This window comes from Pinus tabuliformis, chromosome 8 (genome assembly GCF_031772625.1).
Source record: "Pinus tabuliformis cultivar Carrire ecotype Pingquan chromosome 8, CPIR1, whole genome shotgun sequence".
Taxonomy (NCBI): domain Eukaryota; kingdom Viridiplantae; phylum Streptophyta; class Pinopsida; order Pinales; family Pinaceae; genus Pinus; species Pinus tabuliformis.
In genome coordinates, this window is record NC_142294.1 from 18,535,030 (window position 1) to 18,560,389 (window position 25,360).

General features: G+C 39.6%; 1 protein-coding gene across 1 annotated transcript in view; it reads left to right on the forward strand.

The window, feature by feature from the left end:
• The first annotated feature begins 11,615 nt into the window (after positions 1–11,615).
• LOC149233938 (uncharacterized) overlaps positions 11,616–25,360 on the forward strand; it is an 83,367-nt gene continuing 69,622 nt past the window's right edge. Inside the window, exons 1-2 of the mRNA XM_089371689.1 lie at positions 11,616–11,771; positions 12,024–12,403. Coding sequence (XP_089227815.1) covers positions 12,260–12,403 — 144 coding nt within the window. The 5' untranslated portion in view covers positions 11,616–11,771; positions 12,024–12,259. The remainder of the gene's footprint in view (positions 11,772–12,023; positions 12,404–25,360) is intronic.

Sequence of the window (25,360 nt, forward strand, 5' to 3'; positions counted from 1 at the left end):
CACTAGTGGAAGACCGAACGACTCTGCATTGAATATGCCTGTGTGAATCGACTCTGCTACAGTGAACTGCGTTGAACGTTCTATGGGTATTCTATCGTGCACTCATCTCTAGTATGTATGCTTCATTTATTAAAAAAAAGAGAATGAATTGTGCGTTTAAGGGTATATAATTTTCTATGAAGGTCGTGACCTGTGCGTTGAGTTATTATCTTGTACTCCATACTCCAACGTGCAGACCTTCAACATTGACTCTCCATTTTAGCGAGGGATGGTTGCAAGTTTGCACCATTCATTAATGTAATCTATGACGACAACTTCCAAACGCCTTCGAATTTCACCTGCTGACACATATTTTGTAACTTCTCACCATATGAGATAGAGTTTGTTTAAAAACACAATTGTACTATTTAGTTGAAATCTTAACGCTATCCATCGCTTGTTGCAGTTTCCAATAATGAAGACAGCTTCTTTATATTGAAATATGTTCAAGTGAAGGAGTATTTGAAGGATCCAAGCAAGTTTGCAGTTATTGTTGCCCCAGTGTGGCATTGTATTTAAAACTCATTTTTGTCTACATATATATGCATTGATTCCTTGATTCGATTGCTACATAAGAGTTTGGTGGGATGTATAAAGGCAATGATTGTTTTGACAAATAAAAATAGTCTTTTGTGGAGAAAATTTTAGTCGATTGTATTGTCAGAACATAGTGATGGTCATGAGTAAGCTCTTATTTTTTATATGGATTGTAATTGGTGCTTGTTGGTTGCACACTGATCATTTGTTGCACATTTATAAAGGATATTGTTGTGTACTGTGAGTGGGTATTACTTTTCTGCATTGAGTAGTAGTTGTGATCAGTTTTTAAGGTGTAATTCTGACATTGAAGAAAAAAAATGACCAGAATCAATGAAGTATTAGAGTTCCTCAAAACTCTGATATTGTCTACTAATCATGATACATTAAAAGTCAACAAAGTTTCTCTCACAAACATTCAGGTCTGTCTACAAAATGCACAAGAGAAAATTGATTTTTTGTAGCTCGAAACTCAGCTACAACAAGAAGAATTAAAACAGAGGAGTCATTCTGAACATGTTTCTGTTCAGAACATTGAGACTGCAACCCATCAAAAGCAAGTCAATAATGTTACAGTTGGTTCAGATTTAGTACCCAATAAAGCAGCAGTTGTACATGCAAATGAAAAAACTCAGTCTGCACTTCCCAAGCCCATCATCAGACCTTGGGAACAGCTTGTCCATAACAAACACAGAACTAGTCTTGGATATGACAAGGACTTGTCCTTTCATATTCCAGACTACTCAAAGCCAATTCAATTTCAAACTGCTGGATTTCTTGAGGATGATTTATCTTCACCTGTTCTTCATGACACTGCACCTTAAGCTATTTTAGATTATGGTTCTCTTCCACAGCAAAAGCAGCAACTACAGATTGTGAAATGCCAACATTGTGACCGAGTTGGCCATTTGAAAGATCATTGTTTTGATCTTCATCCATGTAAGCAATGTCATAAAACCAGTCATTCTTCACACAGATGCTTCAAAAACAAACGTCTTGCAAGAACAAAGATTCATCTTGGATGGATCGCTTCTTGGCAATGGGCATCAACGACCAAGAAGATATTCCAATCACATGTCAGAACTTGTTCCAGAGTATTGAACAGTCTTGCAGTTGAGTTTTCTCCATCATCTCACCTTGTATCTGACCAGGGGGGAATGATGGTCATCTACAAGCTTCAAAGTCACATCAAGCGAGCTTGAGCCACAACTTGCCACACCAGTTTCAGAGTTGTAGCCAGAAACAAAGATGCCCCTGAGCATGCCTTCAGCTGGTAATCTGGGACACTTCCTCTAGCAGAAGACTTTAGCTTCTTGCCAATTTCAGAAGTATTCCAGGAACAAAATTGAGAACACTTCCTCTAGCAGAAGACTTCATCTTCTCGCCAGATTTGGAAGAGTTCCAGGAATTGCATTAAGCATTCCAGAGTTGTTGGTCATCCTTAAATCATCACAAGTTGAGACTTCCCTTTTCAGGTTAAATTTCTCCCTTTTATGCGGGGTGAGACCTCCCTTTCATGGTTGAAGGTTTCCCTCTTCAAAACAGTAGGAGCACTTCCTCTAGCAGAAGACTTCAACTTCTTGCCAGTTTTGGAAGAGTTCTAGGAACTGCACTAAGCGTTCCAGTGTTGGTGGTCATCCTTAAACCACCACCCTTTATACCAACATTTCAGAGAGCACATTTAGCCTAGTGCTGCCATGCATTTTTGCAAATTTTATATTACAACTCTCTTCTTGGACTCATACATAACCCTTCGGATTAAGAGGGGGAATGTTGGACACCTAAGCCTTAATGGGTTAGTGTGGAAGCCGAATAGACAAAAGGAGTCCAAGAGACCTTGGGATGTGGAACCCAACGGTCACAACATGTGCTATAAATGTATATCACTTGTTAATAAAAAAATGTATTCTCATGTTTTATCTTTCAAATTATGTTGCTGCCCATGTGTGTTTAACACATTCAGCTTCTCCCGAGCTCCATTAACTTTCCTCTTTCCCAACCAATTCCTAAGACTCAAAACTTAAAAGGCAAGCACAAGAAAAAAACGAGAAGAAGACCATGAAAATCAATAACAACACGACACCACAACAAAGTGGCAAGGCCTTACACCAGACATAAATGAAACCACAAATCAAACTCAACAAATGACAAAAGACCAAAAGCACAAGACTAGCAACAAACACCATGACTCCATCCCCGTGGTTCCTAGTGCCTCCAAGTGAAAGCTCAACCCAAACCTTCTTTAAGACTTCATGGCAATCTCTTTTGCCATGTAATCCCCTGTATCATACTACCATAAACACATAACTGTCAGTGCATAAGTAAACATAACGACATACTAGTTACCTTACCTTGTCATAATAATGCCAAGCATGTTACCCTGCAACTGCTCACACATGTCAACCACATGTTCCAAATATCAAGACATTCATATCCATCAATTTGAAATCAACCTTTACCAAGACTAACAATCATGTCATAATCCATAACCAACTCATAGTCATTAGACATAATGCTATCACTGTCACCTATTACACTCAAGTACATGTCAACTATCTCAACACATGTGTGAGTAAAACCATCTTAAAATAAGATCATTTCTTGATGCAATCTTATAGACACATACTCATATCATGCGATTAATCAAACATTCAACAACAGATAGACGACCTAATAGACACCAACACTCAAACACCAAATAGAGGACATAATCAAACATTCAAGCACAAAGGAGACAACATAAGTAAGCTCATACCTTAATGTATCTTAGGGAAGGCTATCTCATCTGCACAATCAATCTAGCTAGCATGATATAACTCCACAACACATCAACTCAAACACAAATAAGATTATGATATCCATAACAATAACTAACTAACATGTTCACATCATAAGCACATAAACATTTGTCGTTCATGCATAGCAATCACATATGTACGATCAGTTTAGATTAGTGCAACACAATGTCACAAATAAGTCGACTCATACCTGAATGTCATAACCCTAACCATCTGCATAGGCCAATCCAATTTAGCATGATACATATAACATCAAGATATTAATGTTATGTCCCTAATCATCAAGTTAACTAACATAAAACAACAAAAACAATGCATACAACCACAGGTTACTATCATTCATGACTATCTGGCACATGCACATATGACTACACTAATCAACTAGCATTTATCATACATGTAACCATAATAATAATATAATGACAAGCATATCAGTAACCCTAATGCTTATAACAAACATTAACCAACATACCTGCATGCCCACCATACAAACATGTATGATGATCTGCATCTCCTGCTCCATCTCAACAACCACATTAGCATCAAAACATACCAATATCATCATGATGACCTTATTGCATATAATGACCTCACAATGCATGTCTAACCTACTATACATGCATAACCATAACCATGACAATGCATGCATTACAACATATAGACATTGCTATGCATATACAATCAACATGCATTCATGACAAACATATCCCAACAACAACATCATCAACTCCTACATGGTGACACAACGAAAACAATGACCACTATCATGCATACATAGCAAGCACATATACAACCTACATGCATGCATGATAAACACATTCTATCCATCTATTCCAAGGATTGAACCATGCTCTGATACCACTCTTTGGTATTAGATATGACCCAAAGCGAGCGCAAATCAATTTGATACCATTATGTGGTATCAAATATCACACAAAGAGATTGGAAACCAGATACCACCTAAAGAGACTGAAACCACTCTCTGATACCACTCCGTGGTATTAGATATCACTCAGTGGTATCAGATTTCACTCTGTGGTAATAGATATCACACAAAGAGACCAAAAACTAGATACCACCCAAAGATAATGAAACCACTCTCTGATGTCACCCAAAGAGAATGAAACCTGCTCTGGTACCACTCTGTGGTATCAGACATGACCCAAAGAGAGCGCAACCCGCTCTGATACCACTATGTAACACCCTCATCCCACATTTACCCAAATACCCAAATGACTGGGGTAAATATGTGACGAGAGGCCATTATAATGGGATTCAACCTCCTAAGTCACAATAAGGAAGTGGAACACATGGAACACATCACACAGACCTTCCACATTAGCAACAAAGATCCCATAAGCCATCCCAATCACTCAGGTAACCAACCCCTGAGACCAATTGAAGTTTTAGTGCCTCAAACCCCTTGATGCTCCCTTGATATGGACAAGGGATCATCTAGGAGGCTCCAGGTGCTCCCACGACAAGGGCAAGGGAGCGTTCGGGGACTTTTTTCCCTAGTGCTGTGCCTACGACTTCGATATTTGTGCCACTTTTTCAGGCCCAGAGCCCAAGTCACTGCCTAGAACTTGATGACACCTTCAGAGATGAATTTACACAACAGAACAATGATACATTTGCAAAAACATTAATAAGGACTAGATTGGACCCCTACTAGCCATGACAAGCATTTCATCAAACATGTCACAAACATGAAAGATAAGGGGTCTTAACAACATAACTGAGCATAGGGGTCTCATACTTATCTGAGAATCACTAAGAAGCATTGACGCCTCAACACATTAGCTACAATTTCATATATTAGGCCATAGATACATTGTTCATTCATTTACAAGTAAAAACACGATGAGAGCCATACATAGCCACTGCCATAATACGTGTTCATAACCAACATAATAACAACAAAAATACCAAGGAAATAACATCCATATAATCCACATATAAACCAGTATAATACTCATGAATTAACAAGGAGAAATAACCTCATATTAATGATGCAAAGGCCAACCAGGTTTCGGATTTCCATGAACCACCCGACCATAGACATGGCTGAGCCAAATGTCTCTTCAGCCAGTCACCCTCGTGCCATATTCCAAGCATGAATGTGGGATATCATGAAACAAATCCATCAAAATCGAACCAGGGCTTCTAGAGGCCAAACCACCTCAACCCTCAACCAAGATTCCACCTTAGGGTCGGACATCATTAACCATCACTGGATCGATCTCTACTGAAGTTGTCCAAGGCTCCAAAGCATTTGTTCTAACCCAAATTAGGACTAGTAACTCAATCCACAAATGTTGCTGACTTCCAAAGCCTTTGTCCAACCAAGGCTTCCAAGATTAGTAACTCAGCCCACAGCTGCCCAGGCTTCTAGAGCATTTATCCAACCAAGGCTTCTAGGACTAGTAACTCAACCCACCAAGGGCTTCTAGAGCATTTGTCCAACCAAGGCTTCTGAGACTAGTAACTCAACCCAAGTTGTTACAGGGCTTTCTGAGCGTTTGTCCAACCAAGGGTTCTAGGACTAGTAACTAAACCCAAGTTGTTATAGGGCTTCCAAAGCATTTGTCCAACCAAGGCTTCCAGGAACTAATAACTCAACCCACAACCAAAGGCACAAGAAAACCAACCAGAAAACACAAGTAAGACCCACAACACCATGGCTATCTAGGAAATGGCAAGGCTAGGCAAATCCACTATCAATCTAGGCATTCCTCCATGTTAATGACAGATCATGACCAATAAACCACACACATATGCCATGCATGCCAAAACTAGTGAGGAAAACATACATGCAACTTGGTACCTGCAAGAAGAACCCGTTGTAGCTGCTGATCCTGATGTCCTCTTGCGCTTTCCTGCTCTTCCTTTGCATTCCTGCTCCAAGAATCCAAGTATGTCACACTCTTTAAGAGTGCTCCAAGAAAGCTCTAAGTTTCCAAGAGTATGAGAGAGAGAGAGAATAGAATGAGAGCTCCAAAACTAAACTGACAAAATGTTACATTGACCAAACCTTCCCACTGATCCTCAAAAGCCTTTTTATCAATAAGGCCTCTATTTTCTTCATTTCCCATTATTTTCCTTCATTTTCCTCTTCATATGCAACCTGTGACCTTTCACCTTCATTTTCCACATAATTTCCATTATTTTCATAAATAAAATGCCAATTAATGCCTCTTACCTTTCCAAAGCCTTTGCCATTGCCTTTGCCAATTTCCTTTAGCCATAATAACCTACATGAACACCCGCTAGGATGTTTTTCCCACCATTCAGCTTGGAATATGTGTCCCATGACTGTGGTATTATATATTTTTACATGGATTTTTAACCAAGTATGTTACATCCTTCCTCTCCCCAACAAACTAACTACCCATTCTTTTCCATGATTGCACAACAGTCGACCTCATGGACAACTCAACCCATGTTGCCTTCAATGCTTTGTCATGTTCTTACTTGTGGTTAGAGTAAAGGACACTTGAACCTTTGCTTATTTCACTAGTTAATTTATGGCATAATCAACCCGCTCAACCTACCAAGATTGGTATTTAAAACAACAGTTCCCTCAAACAATCTCCTACCTCAAACAATGGAATTCATGTCCCTCTATCAACCATTTAAAATAATTTCAATTATCTACAACAAAGAAATATTAACTAGGCGATGTCACACATATATTGTGCAAGTGTGCTTCACAATTGTACAGACCTGGATTGATAAGTTAATGCTAAGTAATTTAACTCATAATTAAATTAACCAACAATCCATTGTTAACATTTGTGCCAACAATGTGCTCATCCTTGTCCACCTCGTAGTGCCCTCAGTTGATCACCTCATCCAAGGAATGAGAAGCATAATGTTAGCCAACTCCAACAAACAACCATATACATTAAAAGTATCCAAACTGGTATCTAAGTAGGGGCTATGCCCACCCAACCACAAGAAAAGCTAAGTTAGGAGACATGAGGGTGGGAACTCTTCCCCTCATATTTTCTGTTGGTTGTCAGAACTAGGTTGCAAAAATAACCTGAAATTCATTTCATATGATCCTTCTTTGATTATATGAGACCATTATTGTTTGTCGACCATAGCCTCTAAGAAAGGCCACCACATTAGACACAATTTATTCTTGTTAGATAATCCATTTGTATTTACCTTAAGAATTGGGCAATAGATTCCAAACAATTTTCATGTACACCATATAAATATAGTTTTGATGGTATGAAAAATTCACAATGACATAGGTTTTATCCATGCACATCATGTCAACATCCCATGATAAAGTGCTCTGAGTTGGTCATCCCCTACATAGATTAACCTTCCATGCAAGAAGTCAATGTCAAAGTAGTTACATTTATAAAGCATAGTTTTGTCAGGTCTTTGAGGAATCATTTGCAACTATTCCAAAATTTTTTATAGGTAAACCAAAACTCCACATACTCATGGTGTTAGAATCTCTTGGGATCACAAAGCCCTAGTTGGATCTTTAGAATTACCTAGGCTTCTTTCTCTCTGGGAAGATTTCACACCATCGAGGCATATTCCTTGTTCTCTTGATTTTATACCATCTTAAAATTTCCATGAACTAGTAAAGAAGCTTTTGGTGATTTATCGAGCATCCATCTCCAAAATATTTTTCTCTTAATTGTATTATTAGAAAAATATATGTTGGCTTACCCTAACAAACAACCATGTAAACTCTTAAATATAAAACTAGACTTTGAGTACTGAGTAGGGGCCATGCCCCACCAAATTACAACACACGCTATCCTAGAATACACGAAGGTTGTAACACCACTCTTCCCATCATCATGATGAAGTGAACAATAAGTAACACCTTACCAAATAATAGATAACGACATATTTAGTATATACCTAATATTTTAAACGACCTGCATTGTAAAATGTCCACTCCACAAATCAAAGTCCTTATTTATTAGAGTATATGGTTTTGAGGAAGATTAATTAGATCCCCAACATTCAACAAGATAATTTTCATTGGGATCTTGCAATGTCATGCATCTCTTCTACTTGATTCCCCTTAAGGCCTTTAAGAGCACAAGAGTTTGAAATGTCTATAACATACCATCGGACAGGTGAGTTGTCCAAAGTAATGGGCCTTAGCCTCTTTTACCGAGCATCAACCAAATCATCCACTTAATGATTGAGCAATGAAAGTAGTTAACGTGCCCTACAACCTCTATTTCACATGGCATACATTAAACATTAGCGCATCACTCACTTGTCAACTAAAAGACCTTAAGACCTACTAGGTCCAATTACTTCTACAATCTTTGTGCCAAGACCTTTCGAGGGTTATTGTCCTTGTTGTGACACATTATGTGAGTCCTTCCACCTTCCTAACATTATTGGGTTGAGACCCCATTTATACTTGAGGTAATGTAGTGGTTGGGGCCACTAGGGAGTTAGAATATGCCATTAATATAGAATTATGGACATGGTAATCTAGGCTTAGGCACGAGAAATATTTTTTGTCAAATTGATACCTAAAAAGTACTCTTACTTTATAAGTTTACTGTGAACCCTATAGTTAAAGCGATGCTCAATCTTATAATAAAGAAAGCAATTAATACAACTTAAGATTTGCTTGAGAACATATTAGAATTGATTAGGAAACCATGAAACTCAATCTAGATTGGGCATATCTAAATTAAATGTGTTTTAATTTTATTTTATTGAAAGATTTAAGATTGAATAGATTATTATACTTGTTTTCCTAAAACATATAACAATCAATTTACTTTTGACTTTACCTTAATTTGCATGTTGGATTGAATTTTTGACACAACACTCCAAATTTGTATAGCAATAAATTAAATAATTTTTTTAATCTCTCTCAACTACACTATACTATACTGCGTTGTAATAGCTAAAATTCTCCCCACCATGACTAGTAAACTTATTTGATTATGAGAGTCCCCACTAGTATATGATTAATAAATTTACACAACTTGAGTGGGGCTAATGGTTAAGAGCATGTTGAGTGGGGCTAATGGTTAAGAGCATGTGTTTCCTCCTAATAGATCACAAGTTCAAAACCAGAGAAATAAAATATATATACTTAGCAAATGAGTCAGTTGTCCCACAAAAAATTAGAAGATCTTATACACCAATTTTGCTGACTTACCCGTCACATTAAAATTAGATAATAATAATAATAGAGTTTAGGTTTCTGTGATCCATATCAAGTTAGAGAAAGATTCTTTGGCGAAAATCACACGGAATCTCATTTTTCCACGCGTTTCTAGTTGGTTCGAAACGCGTCCACAAATGAGATTCCATGTGATTTTCGCCGAAAAATCTTTCTCTAACATAATAATAATAATTAATTAGGCCGATAGGCCTTCCTTTGAAACAGACTTTCGTCGTCCTTTTCATTCTCAGGTTGACACCTGGCGTCCATATTCCGCAGGCATCTGTCGTGCTTTCTGTTGCAACCCTCGCAGCACGCTTCAATGCGTCTTCGTTTGCTTTCAATCCTTTGCTCTGTGGCATGCCTCTCAACACCACTTGCCAACATCGTCATTATGAGCATCACCATCATCGGCATGGAAAGCGGGCTATACTGTTAATCGCCATAACTGTGGCATGCGGGGCACTGTTTCTTGTCAGCGCCACAGCCTGCTTGGTGATTTGTCTTGTGAAAATGGAGCGCAAGAATCTGTAATATATACTTGTGACCGCTTCGGCTCAAGGGTTTCACCTCCCGAGCTTTTGACTCTGGGGTTTCATTTGGCTGTCTTTGGCTTGCAATTCCACTGCCCACCATCTTTGCAGCCCAGTTGTACCCTTTGCAGATACATGCAGGTTGTATGCCATGAAAAATATATAAAGGTGCATGTGAATCTCCATAGGTACAGACACATGTCCGGACTACCGCTCCAAGGTTTCGTTTGCAATTCTATCTACTCGTGAGCGCTTCGGCTGAAGGGTTTCACCTACCGAGATTTCGACTCTGGGGTTTAATCTGGCGGACCTTGGCATGCAATTCTCCCGGCCATCATCTTTGTAGCCGAGTTGTGCCCTACACAGGTAAATCTAGACTTTAAACGGTTGTTTTTTAAGCTTTCTATTTCATTTGCCCCAGGGTTTCATTTTCCTCCATAGCTTCAATAGATTTCAGCTATAGCATTTACATAGCTTGAATAGCTAGCGGGTATAACCGTTACATAGCTTAAACAACGTTTGTGTAATAGCTAGCGGGTATAACCGTTACATAGCTTAAACAACGTTTGTCTCTAGGGTTTCATGGTTTTTTAAAAAGTTTTATGTTTCCTAGCTTTCGGCTCTAGCGTTTCATTTATTCGTCCTATTTGGACAACTAACTGCCCCCTTTCAACAAGGGAATCGTAATTTCATTTCACGGCTAATGTGAGAGGAATAGAACACTACATGAATGAGCACAACTCTCGCCTGATAAAAATAGAGTTTTAGTGCTATGCTGCATGTGAATCCCGACAGCCACAGGCACATGTCAAGACTTTTCTTTAACTAAAAGTCATTTTCAACCTTTGTTGTATTAATATTTTGATCCTTTACATAAACATCCAATGCTGGATTCTTTTCTTCTATATGGAGTATACGACTGCTATGTATTTTTTCTTATCACTGAGACTCATATATTCAGAATTATCGTCGTTCTTGCTCAAACATTTCTTTACCGAATTCTATTTAAATTCGTTTATAATTGCTCATGCCTCTCTGCATCTGCACGGGTTATACCTATGCGCTTTCAGTGTCATGGCCTCTTAGGGTTTATTCTCAGCTGTCGCCCTTCTTGCTGAAATATTTCTTTACCGATTTCTATTTAAATTCAATTATATCTGCTCTCTTTTATTTTTTTTAGCTTAGGGTTAACTTGTAATTTATGTTTCCCTGTTTTTATTTGCAGCCTTTGTGAGTACTGAAGTTCTCTCCAGCCACTAAATCCATTGCTTTTCCTTAATCACAGGTAGAGTTGTTGATTCAGTCGCAGTTAGTCCATCAATCCTCCAAAGTTTTCTGCAACTCCTAAATTTTGAAAACAGTTTTTTCTTCTAACCTCCTTCAGTTCTTTTCTTCTGTTTTAAATTTTATGTAGAGGATTTAGTTTCAATGATTGAATTATTATAATATTTATTATTTTGAACCAAAATACAATTTTTTCAATTTAACATTTCTATCGACCTCTCTTTGCACCTTTTGGGCAATTGGTTAAATGTAAACACGTTTGTGGGGGACGTGGGGATCGAAACCGGTCTCGTGTGATTTTTAAGGTAAATTTGACGGTTCTGCATCGACACAGGCTATTTGCCTTTGCCGAATTTTCGGATGTGGAGGAGGATACGGTCACTGATTGTCCAGAGATATCTCTGCAAGGTATTTCTTTACTTCAATTACATCATAGATGGAACTGAACAATCCAAACCAGAAACGTCTAATTATGTAACTGTTTGTAGACTTATTTCCATTTGCGATTTCAGTGTTCAGCAAGTCTAGCGAATTCACGTTGAACACGACGAAGTAATGCAATTATTTAAATCGATTCTATACTTTTTGCTTTGGATTTTTCGGGAATTTAAAACTGTTTGTTCGAGAATTCATAGTTTCTACTATATATTTCATGTGCAGGACTAGGGTTGAGCAGCCTCTCGAAGGCACCGCAGTCTCGAATTTTATCATTGCCTTTCACTTTAAAACTAAGGATAGTTACAGAAAATATCGCAAGGAGTTCGAGTTGGCCTTAACACTGCGTTTTTACTATAGCTCGTTATAGCCGAACTACAGTTGATCAATTGCGTAGAAGCCAGCCGAGGGTTTATCACGAGTTAAGCAAATTTGAAAATCGGAGTGACAGAGGTATTATAATGTCGGACAATCCTCCCAAAGGTAGAACAGCTCGCACAAGGACAGCTGTTAAAGCACCACAACCAGCAGTAGCAGCAGCAGCCACGTCAAGCGAGCCCACTGTATTGGATGCCGAAGCATTTACTCATGGCGGCGTTCCCAAGGTTCGATATCGTGACCTCTCTCACCTCTTTCCACAGTGAATGAAGAAACCTTACTTGTACCGCAGACAGTTTTCTAGGTGTTGATTTTAAATCAGGAAGCTAGGGTTTGATTTCGTTTGTTGCTGCTGCGTATTCTTCATGTAGGAAAAATATTACAATGCCCAGTGGTTTACACCGCGGAATATGGCATCCACTCATGGTTGTAGTTATTGAATAAGCAATGGTGTTTATACGGGAGAAGGTCTAGCTGTGCTGTCTAATTTGGAGAAACTTAAAACTATGATAAACACCGTGATTTCGCAAAAAAATTAAAAGATAAGGCAACGATCTGAAATACAGAAAACGAACCTGGAAAACCGAGAACCTCAAAACTATGATAAACACCATGATTCCACAAAATTTTTGCAAAATATGACAACGATTTCAAATACCAAAAATGAACCTGCAAAACCCTAGATACTCCACAGTGAATGAAGAAACCTTACTTGTACCGCAGACAGTTTTCTAGGTGTTGATTTTAAATCAGGAAGCTAGGGTTTGATTTCGTTTGTTGCTGCTGCGTATTCTTCATGTAGGAAAAATATTACAATGCCCAGTGGTTTACACCGCGGAATATGGCATCCACTCATGGTTGTAGTTATTGAATAAGCAATGGTGTTTATACGGGAGAAGGTCTAGCTGTGCTGTCTAATTTGGAGAAACTTAAAACTATGATAAACACCGTGATTTCGCAAAAAAATTAAAAGATAAGGCAACGATTTGAAATACAGAAAACGAACCTGGAAAACCGAGAACCTCAAAACTATGATAAACACCATGATTCCACAAAATTTTTGCAAAATATGACAACGATTTCAAATACCAAAAATGAACCTGCAAAACCCTAGATACCTAAGAGCATAAATGAAAAAGAACCTTTTATCATAGAAGATTTAGTGATGCAGCACTCGCTTTATCTCGAACTCTGTGCAGTTCATAAATTCGTGGAAATCTGTGTATTTTTTTAAGCTGGTCTGTAAATGCTTCGTTTTCAACCTATATTGCACTAAATTCTGGAATGCAGGAACGTCCAAAGCGTGGGTATTCAGCTAAAAGCTTTGCCCAAATTTGCAGGAAGCAGCAACATTATATTTTAAAGAAAATTCAAACCAAAAAAAGAAAAGAAAAGGAAACGAGGGAAATAAAAAAAAAAATTGAAATAGAAGATAATATAATAACTTATATATAATGCTAATACCAACTAACTAATTATGTTGCCATCCATTATTCAATAAACATTAACAACTGTTAGAACGTCCATGATTCGGTGAGAAACTACGAACAGACAGTTTGATGCGGTTAAAATAATTACCTGCTGCATTTAAAACAACTTCCAACAAGTAAAGGGCAAAGAAGTGATAGAATGAGAAAATGTGGCATAATAAAATATAAGCAGAAATAGAGTATTTCAAAGACTTTGAAGGCATCATCTTCATCCTCTTTCTCCTTTGGGATATTGCAGTTGCTCTTCATCAGGCAAGGAGCTTTTGTGAGCTCTTGTAGTGCCACCAAAATAGTATTGGGAGCAACTACCCCTCAATGGGAATGCCCTTGTGAAGCTCCTGGTACTCGAGTGTTTGTATATGCTCCAAAATTTTCCAAGGTAAGGGAAATGATGGTTATGGATTTCCAACCCTTGGGACTGGTACTTGTGAAACAAAGCTTGAAACTATAGCTACCGTATATAAATATAGATATGATTACAAAATGATACAACAAAAATATGCACATTAAAAAGCCAAAGGAAGTGTTAGTGGACGACACAAATCACTATGAATAAGTTGCAAAGGGGTTGGTGGTTGCCAAGAGGCACATTCATCAAAATTGACTCCATGAAGTTTGTCAAGAACAGAGTTAGAACGAACACAATCTTTGGAAGAAACGAGAGGAAGACCAATCACTGTATTCTTTTCACATAGTTGTTGCAATGAGCAGTAGTTTAAAATTTAAATGACCAAACTGCATGTCCCTAAGTTTTCTCATGTCATTGATATGAACAATAAAAATTGAAGAGATGATGACCCAAAGTTGTTAAATCTATATGACTTGGTAATATAATCAACAATTCTAGTGGCTAATATATGCTTAGGATTCTTTAAGTCTATGATTAAACTTGGTGAAGTTATTTTGGTTTCATGTGAATGGATGAAGGTTGTAGGAAACACTAGGGCGACATAATACATTATTAAAGTGGTTATTATCTAGGTAAATTGTTCTGGAGCCTTGTACCTGTTGTTGTAGAATCTCGTAGGCCTAGGGAGGGGACTCACCGAGAAAGGACTAGACACTATGGCAACAATGAGGAAGGATTGCCACTGTCACCTAGGTAGTAAGCAACCTTCCTCTTGTTGTTTAGTGGAATTTCACAAGGGAGACTTCCTCTTATTCACCTATAAGAATGGCCTAGGGAAAGATACTTTAAAGCTAAAATAGACTCAAATCTTCTTTATAAAGGAACACATGTTCTAAACTTGGACTAGCTAAGGACTACTACAAGTTAGGGCTTATTGATAGGCAATGATAAGGAATATCCAAACTTGCAAAAGTCAAAGAAGGGTTACCTCAATAATTTCAGTCAGCAAAGGGATATGGGAATCCTTAGATAGGCGTCAAGTTGAAGCTTGGCTAAGGACTAGGGTTTCAACGGTAGAAATGAGCTAAGAAAAGACATCAACCCCAAGTAGGGAAGTTTAATTGTTATAAATGCTATATTTTGTGATTTAAGAGTTTAAGAGGCTAAACCTTGGACTTTCATCGACAACGATCCAATGAAGCTCAACTTTGTGACAATTTGGCCCTAGGAAACCCTAGCAGCTTGCCTTAAAAAGCCTAGGAGACATAAAGAAAAGGAAAAATTTAAGTTTTGATGGATTTTGATCAACACAACCTTGGCCAGTGCCTAATCCTACAAGGGCTAATGGAATTTAGAACAAATTTAAAAGGAAGATGAAATTTGATTGGAGTAAGGGGGAAATTATTTTCTTTTTTGTGAAACTCCAAGTGGATGTCCCCTAGGAGTTCTTCTATAAGTTTCAAGGAAGAATAATTTTTAGCATGCAAAATTTCAGCAAGATTTCCAATAAACAATATGTATTTAGACATGGAACACTTAAGAAACCCTAGTATAAATTCATCGACATGCAAAATATAGCAAAATCAAGAATAAACTTACAAATTTCACCAAGATACTCTTCTTTCAATTCCAAAAGGCGTTTTCATTGCAAAAATCAATCTCTAATATAAAAATGCTTCATAAAAATGACATTGTGCCAAGTAGCTAGTTAAACAAAGGCAAATCCCAGTTCCTCCAAGGAAGCCAAATTCACCTATGATGATAATAAAATGGAATGGAGGGATCTACTTATATGAGGTCTATCCCCTTACTTTTACAAAATAAATAAGTCTACAAGCCCTAAAACAAGTTTACTTTTGAGTGTTTGACAAGACAAGAGGTTACAAGTCAACCTCATAGCTCAAAACCATAAAATAATGCCTTAAATGCCCACATCTGTGGGTTGATTTCCTCCACAAGCATGACATCATCTCCTTTTTGAGTAATAAATGCCACAATAAAGTGTGTAATGGGCTAAGGAGATGCTCCATTACCATAATTGACTCCAAATCTTGAGAAAAAGCCTCAAGAAGTGCCCCAAAGTGCCTCCATGTCCAAACACCATGCTCTAGGTGCCTTATGTCACCCTCTCAAGGGCTAGATGGGTGATGTGGCATGTACTCTCTCTAGCTTGGGACTCTAAGGCTGAGTACAAGTCTTCCCTTGTCATCATAGGGATGGCCATCATCATTTGGGCTTCGAAATAAATAAGTAACACCCATCAAACAATGTCAAGGCCAACCTGGAGGCGTTCTGTGCCTGCTGGGTTCAACATCAAGCAAATCCACACACCAAGCAAGGGGAGCTCATCATTTCAACATCTGAGGGTGCTCTACGGTGTTAATCATCCTGTGGAGTTTACAAAGTGCCCAACGCTCTGGTCTGGAGGGGCAATCTTGCATATGTGAGGTCATCATTGTTCTTTGGAAGGTGGAAAATGGCTTGGGGGATAATAACACTTCAAACTAAGATCACCTTCAAATATCTAACTAGACCAAGTCTCGTAAAACTGTTCACTTCTTGTGCTAGGGATAGCTAGATGGTCAACCCTATTAGGTGCTTCTAGCCCCTAAAGGGAAGTGATAGGTACTAGGTCAACTCTTCAATCCATAGGTGCTTGTGACAATAGTGGCAATAGAGGGGAAGGACTTCGAGACAAGGTGTGCCACAACCATGAAACCAACTAATGGAGGTCAATCATCTTGAGTGTATAGATATAAGGTGTGAAAAATCCATGATTGCAATAAACTGGAAACTATTGTTCTAATTGGTGCAGTTTATTTGTCTTCTGTTATTAATTAATGGCAAATAACGAATAGATCACTACTGTAATCTTCACAATTAAAATAAACGTTGCGGAAAATAAATCAGGAACTGAGAAATAATGCACACGTAAAATGACACCAATGATTTGGACTAACATCTCTGAACAAACCTCAAAAGGAAAACCGCTGCAGCAGAAGAGGGTTTATATTTTATTATCTTCAACAAGTTAGAGTGTACATAGTAGGCAAAGCTCTGTAAAATTTTCCTCCACTCTAACTAGCAGATTGACTTGGAAACCGTCTGTTTCCCCTGCAAAATCAAACTCGGCCTCCTCCAGTAAATGTGTACAAAAAATGTTGTCGTGGGAAATACACACTAGCTGGAAATTAAGATTTTGTTGATCTTGCATTCCTTTGGGGATTCTGTACTTGTTAAAATTGGAAACTAGGGCCAAACTCCATGTGGGTCATCTTATTTATGGAAGCTGTTAGTTTTCTTGGATCTCTCTCATCAAGAGGTGTAGGATTGATCGAAAGATCATCCAATTTTGATAAGTGTTCACGGAGTTATGAATTTATTTGTGTTAATAGACAATCGTCAAGGTTGGCTAGCAACCAGATAAACCCCACATGTGCTCAACGTTTTAGTATAAAAGGAGATGACTTGAGAGTCATTTCACACACACTTCTCTCTTGATTTCTCTCCACTTGTCTTGGGTTTTAGTGTGAGAAAAATCTAGGAGGAAGTAGCCCTAAAACGTAGGAGGGAAGGAGACCTACACGCTGCCCTCAACAAGCCCTAACGCAATTCTAGGATGGAGAAATAACGCTATAGAGGAGGCCCTAAACGAGCTGTACCTAGCCGCAGTCAAGGAGGGATATAACATTCCCTAGCCGCAACATTAGGAGGCTGGAACAATGTGGAATAGGAGGACTGTTTTGGTGCCCGAGTTGCCCTAATGGAGGCCGAGTATGCGGTGTGCTTGGCCAAGACCTTAAGGGCTAAACGCTGTTAGTTTAAGGCCTGTTTCTAGGTGAAAGAGGGCTGAGTTCCCTTCTTGGAAGAGCCGCAATCATAGGACTGTTTTGAGGGCACTTTGGAGGGGTGCAAATCCATGGAAAGGCAATCGCAACCTACACAGTCTTGCTGTAGGGGGCCACTATAAATTACAGGCAGGCCGAAGAATAGACATGGGCTAGGGCAGCCCAGAATTGAAGTAACCACCCTCGGCCCCTCAAAGAAGGGAAACTGCATCTCTTGGGAGTATTTTTGGGCACAAAAAAAACGCTGGTTAAGGACTGTTATGTGCCCTAACTAGACCTAGTTTGCTGCAACCAAACTGACCTCAAAACAGTGAGCTAGTACATACATGTATGGTATGTTGGCAACTAGATAAATGGGACAGCTAGGCATGGTATTTGGTGCAGCAAACAGTGGGACAACAAGCAATGATAGGAGAAACAATGGATGGCTAGCATGGTGCATCAAAGGCACAATTGGGACAACAACTATGGCATGGTAGCAAAGACACAATTGGGATAGCAGCTATGACATGGCAACAAAGGCACCATTGGGATAGTAGCTATGACATGGCAACAAAGGCACTTGTTATATACCTAGGGGGGATAATATGGGGTACAAAGGGAGGTACCCAAAGGAATAATGTAATAATGGGATGGGCCATAGTAATAAATAAGGTGGTTAACCCGTATCATGTAAGGGACCACAAGTAGTTAGTAATAATGTAATGGGCCCATGGTATTAGTTCGATGGTATGAGGGAACCATGGTAATGACTCATGGTATTATATGTATGAGACCTATATAGAGGCTAGAGGCTCCACATGGAGGGATGTCAAGGAATTATTGTATGAACAGGCATATGGCTTGTGGAGTGTTCTCCTTCCTTAATGAGTGAATGTATGGTGTTGCCCTTCCTTAAGGGTTTTGATCAATAAAGTGAATAATTTCTATATTCAGATCTTGTTATTCTTGGGTTTATTTCTATTTCACGTATATTTTGGGCTAGATCTATAACAAGTGGTATCAGAGCACTTTCTTGGGCAAAAGTGGAGATTTGATTTTTTTTTTTTTGGCAGGAACTTTCTGGGGCGTTGAGTTTGCAGATCAGATCTGTATGTTTTGGGGCAAAATTTGCAAAATCTAATTGCATGTTTGGATTCTTTGTGAAAAATACCTGATTTCAAAAAAAAATTGGCCGAATCGGAGTTCGGATGAAGGAGATATCGTTGATCTAAAAATCAGTGGTGTTGCAGACAATTTTTCGGGGCAACGAGTTTGCGGCACAGATCTGGACGTCCTAGTGCAAGATCTGCAAAATCTAATTGTAGATCTGGATTCTTTGTGAAAAAATACCCAATTTAAAAAAAATCAATAGAATCGGAGTCCGGATGAGGGAGATATCGCTGATTTAAAATTAGGTCTTTTTTTTAGAATTTTTGGTGACGGCGGGAGAGAGGTAGCGCAGATCTGAAATTCTAGTGCTTGGATCGAGATTTCTATCACATGGGCAGATGCAGAAGGGTTGTTCCATTTCCGAAAACAGGGCATAATAGGGATTCTGAGCAATATTGACTAAACTGTGACAATTTCAAATTTTCGCCAAGTAAGTGAATTTTTTTCGAAACCTTCATGGCTTCTAGCAAGGAATTTTTTTACAGGGAATGATAAAGGTCCTACTATTGAAGAATTTATAGAATATCACAAATCTCGACGCAAACAATTTTGGGTAAGTCGCCTGCTATTTAATCTAAAAGATGAAGCTGCTACATGGTGGGACTCAGTTGCTGATTTAGTGGCGAAACTTCCTCATGAAAAACTAGAAGAACTTCTTTTAGAAAAATGGTCCTAGGTTAGAAAACAAGATAAGGGGAAACATGTGGGGTTATTTCCTACTGGTATATCCTTATTGCAGGTTCATGGATTGATTCAGAAGGAGAAAATCATTGTGTCTATAAATCCGAGTTGCAAGCAAAATCTCATAAATGTCAACTTGGCAAAAAAATTACAAGTGCTAGCAAAACACATTGAAAACACACAGGATGTGCAAGTTTATAAAGATTTGAAGCTTTCAATGGATAAGTATGTGTTGCATGGTGATTTTTATACTTCAGATATGGATAACATGGATGTTGTTTTGGGATACCCTTGGATGGAATCAGTGGGTACTATCAATATTAATGTGCAGAAGCAATTCCTGAAGCTTTGGTATAAAAAGAAGAAAATTACATTATAGGATATTTCTATTAATAAACAGGTAGAGTCCAAGGAGGCTGAAGCAGAAGATGTTCCAGGGACTGACATATCAGATGATGAGCCAGTGATGATCGACAATCAAACACAAACAGAGACTGAAGCAGAAAAGGTTACTGGTGCTGATACATCAGATGAGGGCTCAGTGGTTGAAGTAATATTGGAAGATAAGATACCACAACAGGCACCACAACATGCACCAAATAACAGTCAGGCTCCAGTAAGGGGTGAATTAAAGAAAAAGACACCGTGGGTTAAAATTTCAACATATCATCACCCACATCATTCCGCAAGAAAACAACAACCAACAAGATGGCAACCAGTTAGCCACAAGGACAATAACCCCTGTAGGACAGATAGAGAAGGTCGAAGATCCACCTACTACATATCAACTCAGAAGAGCTGCCACGGTCAACTTCCATCTCAAGCGAGCGAGGCACTAGCAAGATCGAGGGTTCACCTTTCTCTTGGATGGCTAGATGCACGTGCATGGTACCAGTGGACTACTCTTTTGAGTAGATTTTATTATTTGTGTTCTTCTCATGTTTCGGGGACGAAACATGCTAACGGAGGTGGAATGTTATATACCTAGGGGGGATAATATGGGGTACAAAGGGAGGTACCCAAGGGAATAATGTAATAATAGGATGGGCCATAGTAATAAATAAGGTGGTTAACCCGTATCATGTAAGGGACCACAAGTAGTTAGTAATAATGTAATGGGCCCATGGTATTAGTTCGATGGTATGAGGGAATCATGGTAATGACCCATGGTATTGTATGTATGAGGCCTATATAGAGGTCTAGAGACTCCACATGGAGGGATGTCAAGGAATTATTATATGAACGAGCATATGGTTTGTGGAGTGTTCTCCCTCCTTAAGGAGTGAGTGTATGGTGTTGCCCTACCTTAAGGGTTTTGATCAATAAAGTGAATAATTTCTATATTCAGATTTTGTTATTCTTGGGTTTATTTCTATTTCACATATATTTTGGGTTAGATTTATAATAGCACCATTGGGATAGCAGCTATGACATGGCAACAAAGGTACCATTGGGACAGTGGCAGCAAGGCTACAATGGGACAACAACAAACCATGATGCTGCAAACTCAATAGGACAACAGCAAGGTACAACATGCCACATGGGACAGTAGCAAGCATGGTGCTGTAGGCACATTGGGAAAGCATGACAAGCATGGTGCAACAGGCACATGGGATAGTAGTGGCAAGCATGGTGCTGCAAGCAGATGAGACATGTTGTATGCCAACGTGGTTCAACATACCACATGGGACAACAGTGTGGCAACATGGTGCAATAGTGGCACATGGGTGTAGCATGGTGCATCACGGTGAGGTGTAGCATGACGATGAGGAGCAACACAATGATAGGTGCAGCTTGGTGATGGAGTCACTTGGGAGAATCAATTGAAGCAATGTGTCTTCAACTGAGTTCAACTACCTCATGTATCATTTTCTTACAGATGATCTATGCTCTTATTTAGATAAGTCAAAGTGTTGACTTTTGTTGTAAATGTACTATCTCTCTCTCTCTGCTGAACTATTGAAGAACATATAAGAAAAATTGATCAAGGGTTTCCCCACATTGGGGCTTGTCCCTGGCTAGCGCCACATATTGTGTCTTCTTGTCTTGGCTTGTCTTCTGCGATTTATGTTTATGTTCTATTTTCAATTTACTATTATGCTAATGTGATTGCTAATCTGGAAAATATATTGAGCTAATTGTGAAAATTGAAATAAATTGCTCAAAGCATAGAACATACCTAAAATTAACATGGTATCAGAGTTGAGGTGAAGACAAAGCCCAAGCAAGAGTGAAAGAGCAATCACCGAAGATAGTTGTGAAAGGACAAAAGGCTTAATGGATTCCTCATCCCTCTTCAAATTCATCAAGTGTGAAGTTGCAACAGAGAATATTATCAGAATGGCACAGTGGAAGCTTCTGATAGCCTACCTAAAGATACTTCAATGAGAAGTCTGAATCTAAGGGTGGAAGGAAAGGCAGATGCCTTGCTTACAATAAGTTTAGCCATTATACGAAGGAGTGTCCAAATGGTATGGACACATCACTTGATGAAGATAACAATCATTCCAGGGACATCTTCAATGATCAGAGGAATGATAGGTAATGCAGGTCATCAAGGAAACAACCGACTCTTCAAAGAAAGCAAGGAACCCTAGGTATGAAGAATCAAATGTTGTTTCTGATAAGATAAAGAAGCGTTATCTTGTATTGGCCCTCTCCTTCAGATTCTTTGGGAATCTGGCTTATTGATTGTAGTGCTTCAAGGCACTTCATCAGATAGAAGGGTGCTCTCTCTAATTTAGTAGAGATGGAAACAACCGTGGGATGATACTTGGAGCTGATGTCACCTATCCCGGAAAGGGTGTAGGGAATGTTACCCCTCAATTGAATGAGGGTAACTCGATTCATTTACAAGAATGTCTTTTGTGTACCTGATCGCAAGAAGAACTTGGTGTCCATTTCGTTAATGGAAGTCAAAGGTTTCAGGGTGGCATTCATCAATGGAAAGGTACATGTTTGAAAATGAAAATTTCAAAGATGATTTTGCTCATGGGTTCAGGGTTGGCAATTTGTATCAAGTTGCAGGATGGTCCATTGGGGATCATGTCAATTGACATATCTCATCTATAGCACCGAAGATCTACTTTATGGGGCCCTACATGATGTGAGTCAGATGGTGACAGGGATGCCTGAATTCAAAAGGAGCATGAAGGTACATGTCTGAGATGTACCGAAGGAAAATTTTACAAGGGGACCATTCCCCTCATGGAGCAGGTCCACAGTTTCGGAACAACTCGAGGGGTTTGAGATTCATGATCGAAAATCTCATGTATGCAGGTCGAAGAAAGCCCTCTATTGCTTGAAGCAAACACCCCGGGCGTAGTATGAGAGGATTGATATCTGTCTAATTAAGCTGAGATTCACTAGGAGTGAAGCCGATCCAAACCAATGCTTGAAGGTTGTGGATGATAGACCTCTCATACTGGCGCCTTATGAGGATGACCTCTTTTTGACAGGTGCAGACCCTCTCATTTGCAAAAGTAAGAGGGAGTTGGATTCCAGATTTGGAATGGTGAACTACAAGCCCATGATTACCTCGATGGAGCTTAACTTTCAGAATTTATGTGGTAGTGATGTCGGACTAGATTTGGGAAATGCCTTTGAGTTTCATAAACTCATTCGCATTGATGTTCTTGGTGAACTTCCGTCCAGATATATGTTTTGCAGTTAGCATGTTGGGCTCATATTTTTGGTTGAGCCTCACTAGATTGGTGCCAAGAATCTTCTCAGATATCTTTGGGGCACAATCTCTCATGGATTGAGATACACTGCCGGAAATATGAAGCTGCATGATTATTTGAATGCTGACTGGGCAGGCAGTGTGGAGAGCACTTTTGAGTGTTGATTCTCTTTGGGTTCTACTCGATATCCTGGATGAGCAGGAAGCAGAAGACGATTGCTTTGAGCACCGATGAGACCGAATACATAGCTAAGAGTATGACCTCGTGTGAAGCTGCCTGGTTGCGGAAGCTCTTTAGTTAGTTGTTTGTACATATGATGGATACCACCGTGATCTTTTGTGTCAACCAGAGGGGGATTCGACTATTGAAGAATCCGGTATTCTATAATTGCCCCAACATATAGACATTAGATACTACCTTATCTGGGATATGGTACGTTGATGAGCGAGGAGGCTCCATCTTATTGAGACTGATGTACAGGTCGCAGACATTCTGTGAAAGCCCCGGGGAAAGGTCAAATTTGTGACTTTCTCGAATGACTTGGAGTCGTTGAGAGACCTTCTTATGAGGGTCCTGCATGATGCATGCATTGAGCTCTGGGAGCTCCGGGGGGCTTGGGGTACTTCTTGGAGCAACAAGTGACCATAGGGCGACTCACCCTCCCCTAATGATGCGTTGTGTACAGGGTGAATGGCTCAACCTTCCCCTGTGATACCCCTTGGTGACTTAAAGACAAGATGAGTGGTTCTCCTGTCGAGGCATCCTACCCATGCAGTCTGGGACTCATGGGAAGTACCTCTCATCTGGCCAATGAGCAGGGAAATGGGGTAGCCCTAAAACGCAGGAGGGAAGGAGGTCTACATGCTATCCTCTACGAGCCCTAATGCAGTCCTAAGGAGGATACCTTAACACAGTTCTAGGATGGAGAAATAACACTATAGAGGAGGCCCTAAATGAGCTGTACCTACCCGCAGTCAAGGAGGGATATAACATGCCCTGGGCGCAACATTAGGAGGCTGGAACAACATGGAATAGGAGGATTGTTTTGGGGTCCGAGTTGCCCTAATGGAGGTCAAGTATGCGGTGTGCTAGGCCAAGCCCTTAAGGGCTAAACGCTGTTAGTTTAAGGCCTGTTTCTGGGTGAAGGAGGGTTGAGTTCCCTTGCTAGAAGAGCCGCAATCATAGCACTGTTTTGAGGGCACATTGGAGGGGTGCAGATCCATGGAAAGGAAGCCGCAACCCTACACAGTCTTGCTATAGGGTGCTGCTGTAAATTACAGGTAGGCCAAAGGATAGACATGGGCTAGGGCAGCCCAAAAATGAAGCAACCACCCTCGGCCCCTCCAAGAAGGGCAACCGCATCTCTTGGGAGTATTTTTGGGCACAAAAAGAAGGCTGGTTAAGGACTATTGTGTGTCGTAACCGGACCTAGTTTGCTGCAACCAAACTGACCTCAAAACAGTTAGTTAGTACATACATGTATGGTATGTTGGCAGCTAGATAAATGGGACAGCTAGGCATGACATTTGGTGCAACAAACAGTGGGACAACAAGTAATCATAGGAGCAACGATGGATGGCTAGCATGGTGCAGCAAAGGCACAATTGGGACAACAGCTATGACATGGCAGCAAAGACACAATTGGGACAACAACTATGACATGGCAACAAAGGCACAATTGGGACAGTAGCTATGACATGGAAGCAAAGGCACAATTGGGAGTCGGGACAGCTGTAATGACATGCGGCAGCAAGGCTACAATGGGACAGCAGCAAAGCATGATGTTGCAAACTCAATAGGACAACAACAAGGTACAACATGCCACATGGGACAACAGCAAGCATGGTGCTGTAAGCACATTGGGAAAGCATGGCAAGCATGGTGCAACAAACACATGGGATAGCAGTGGCAAGCATGGTGCTGCAAGCACATGAGACATGTTATATGACAACATGGTTCAACATACCACATGGGACAATAG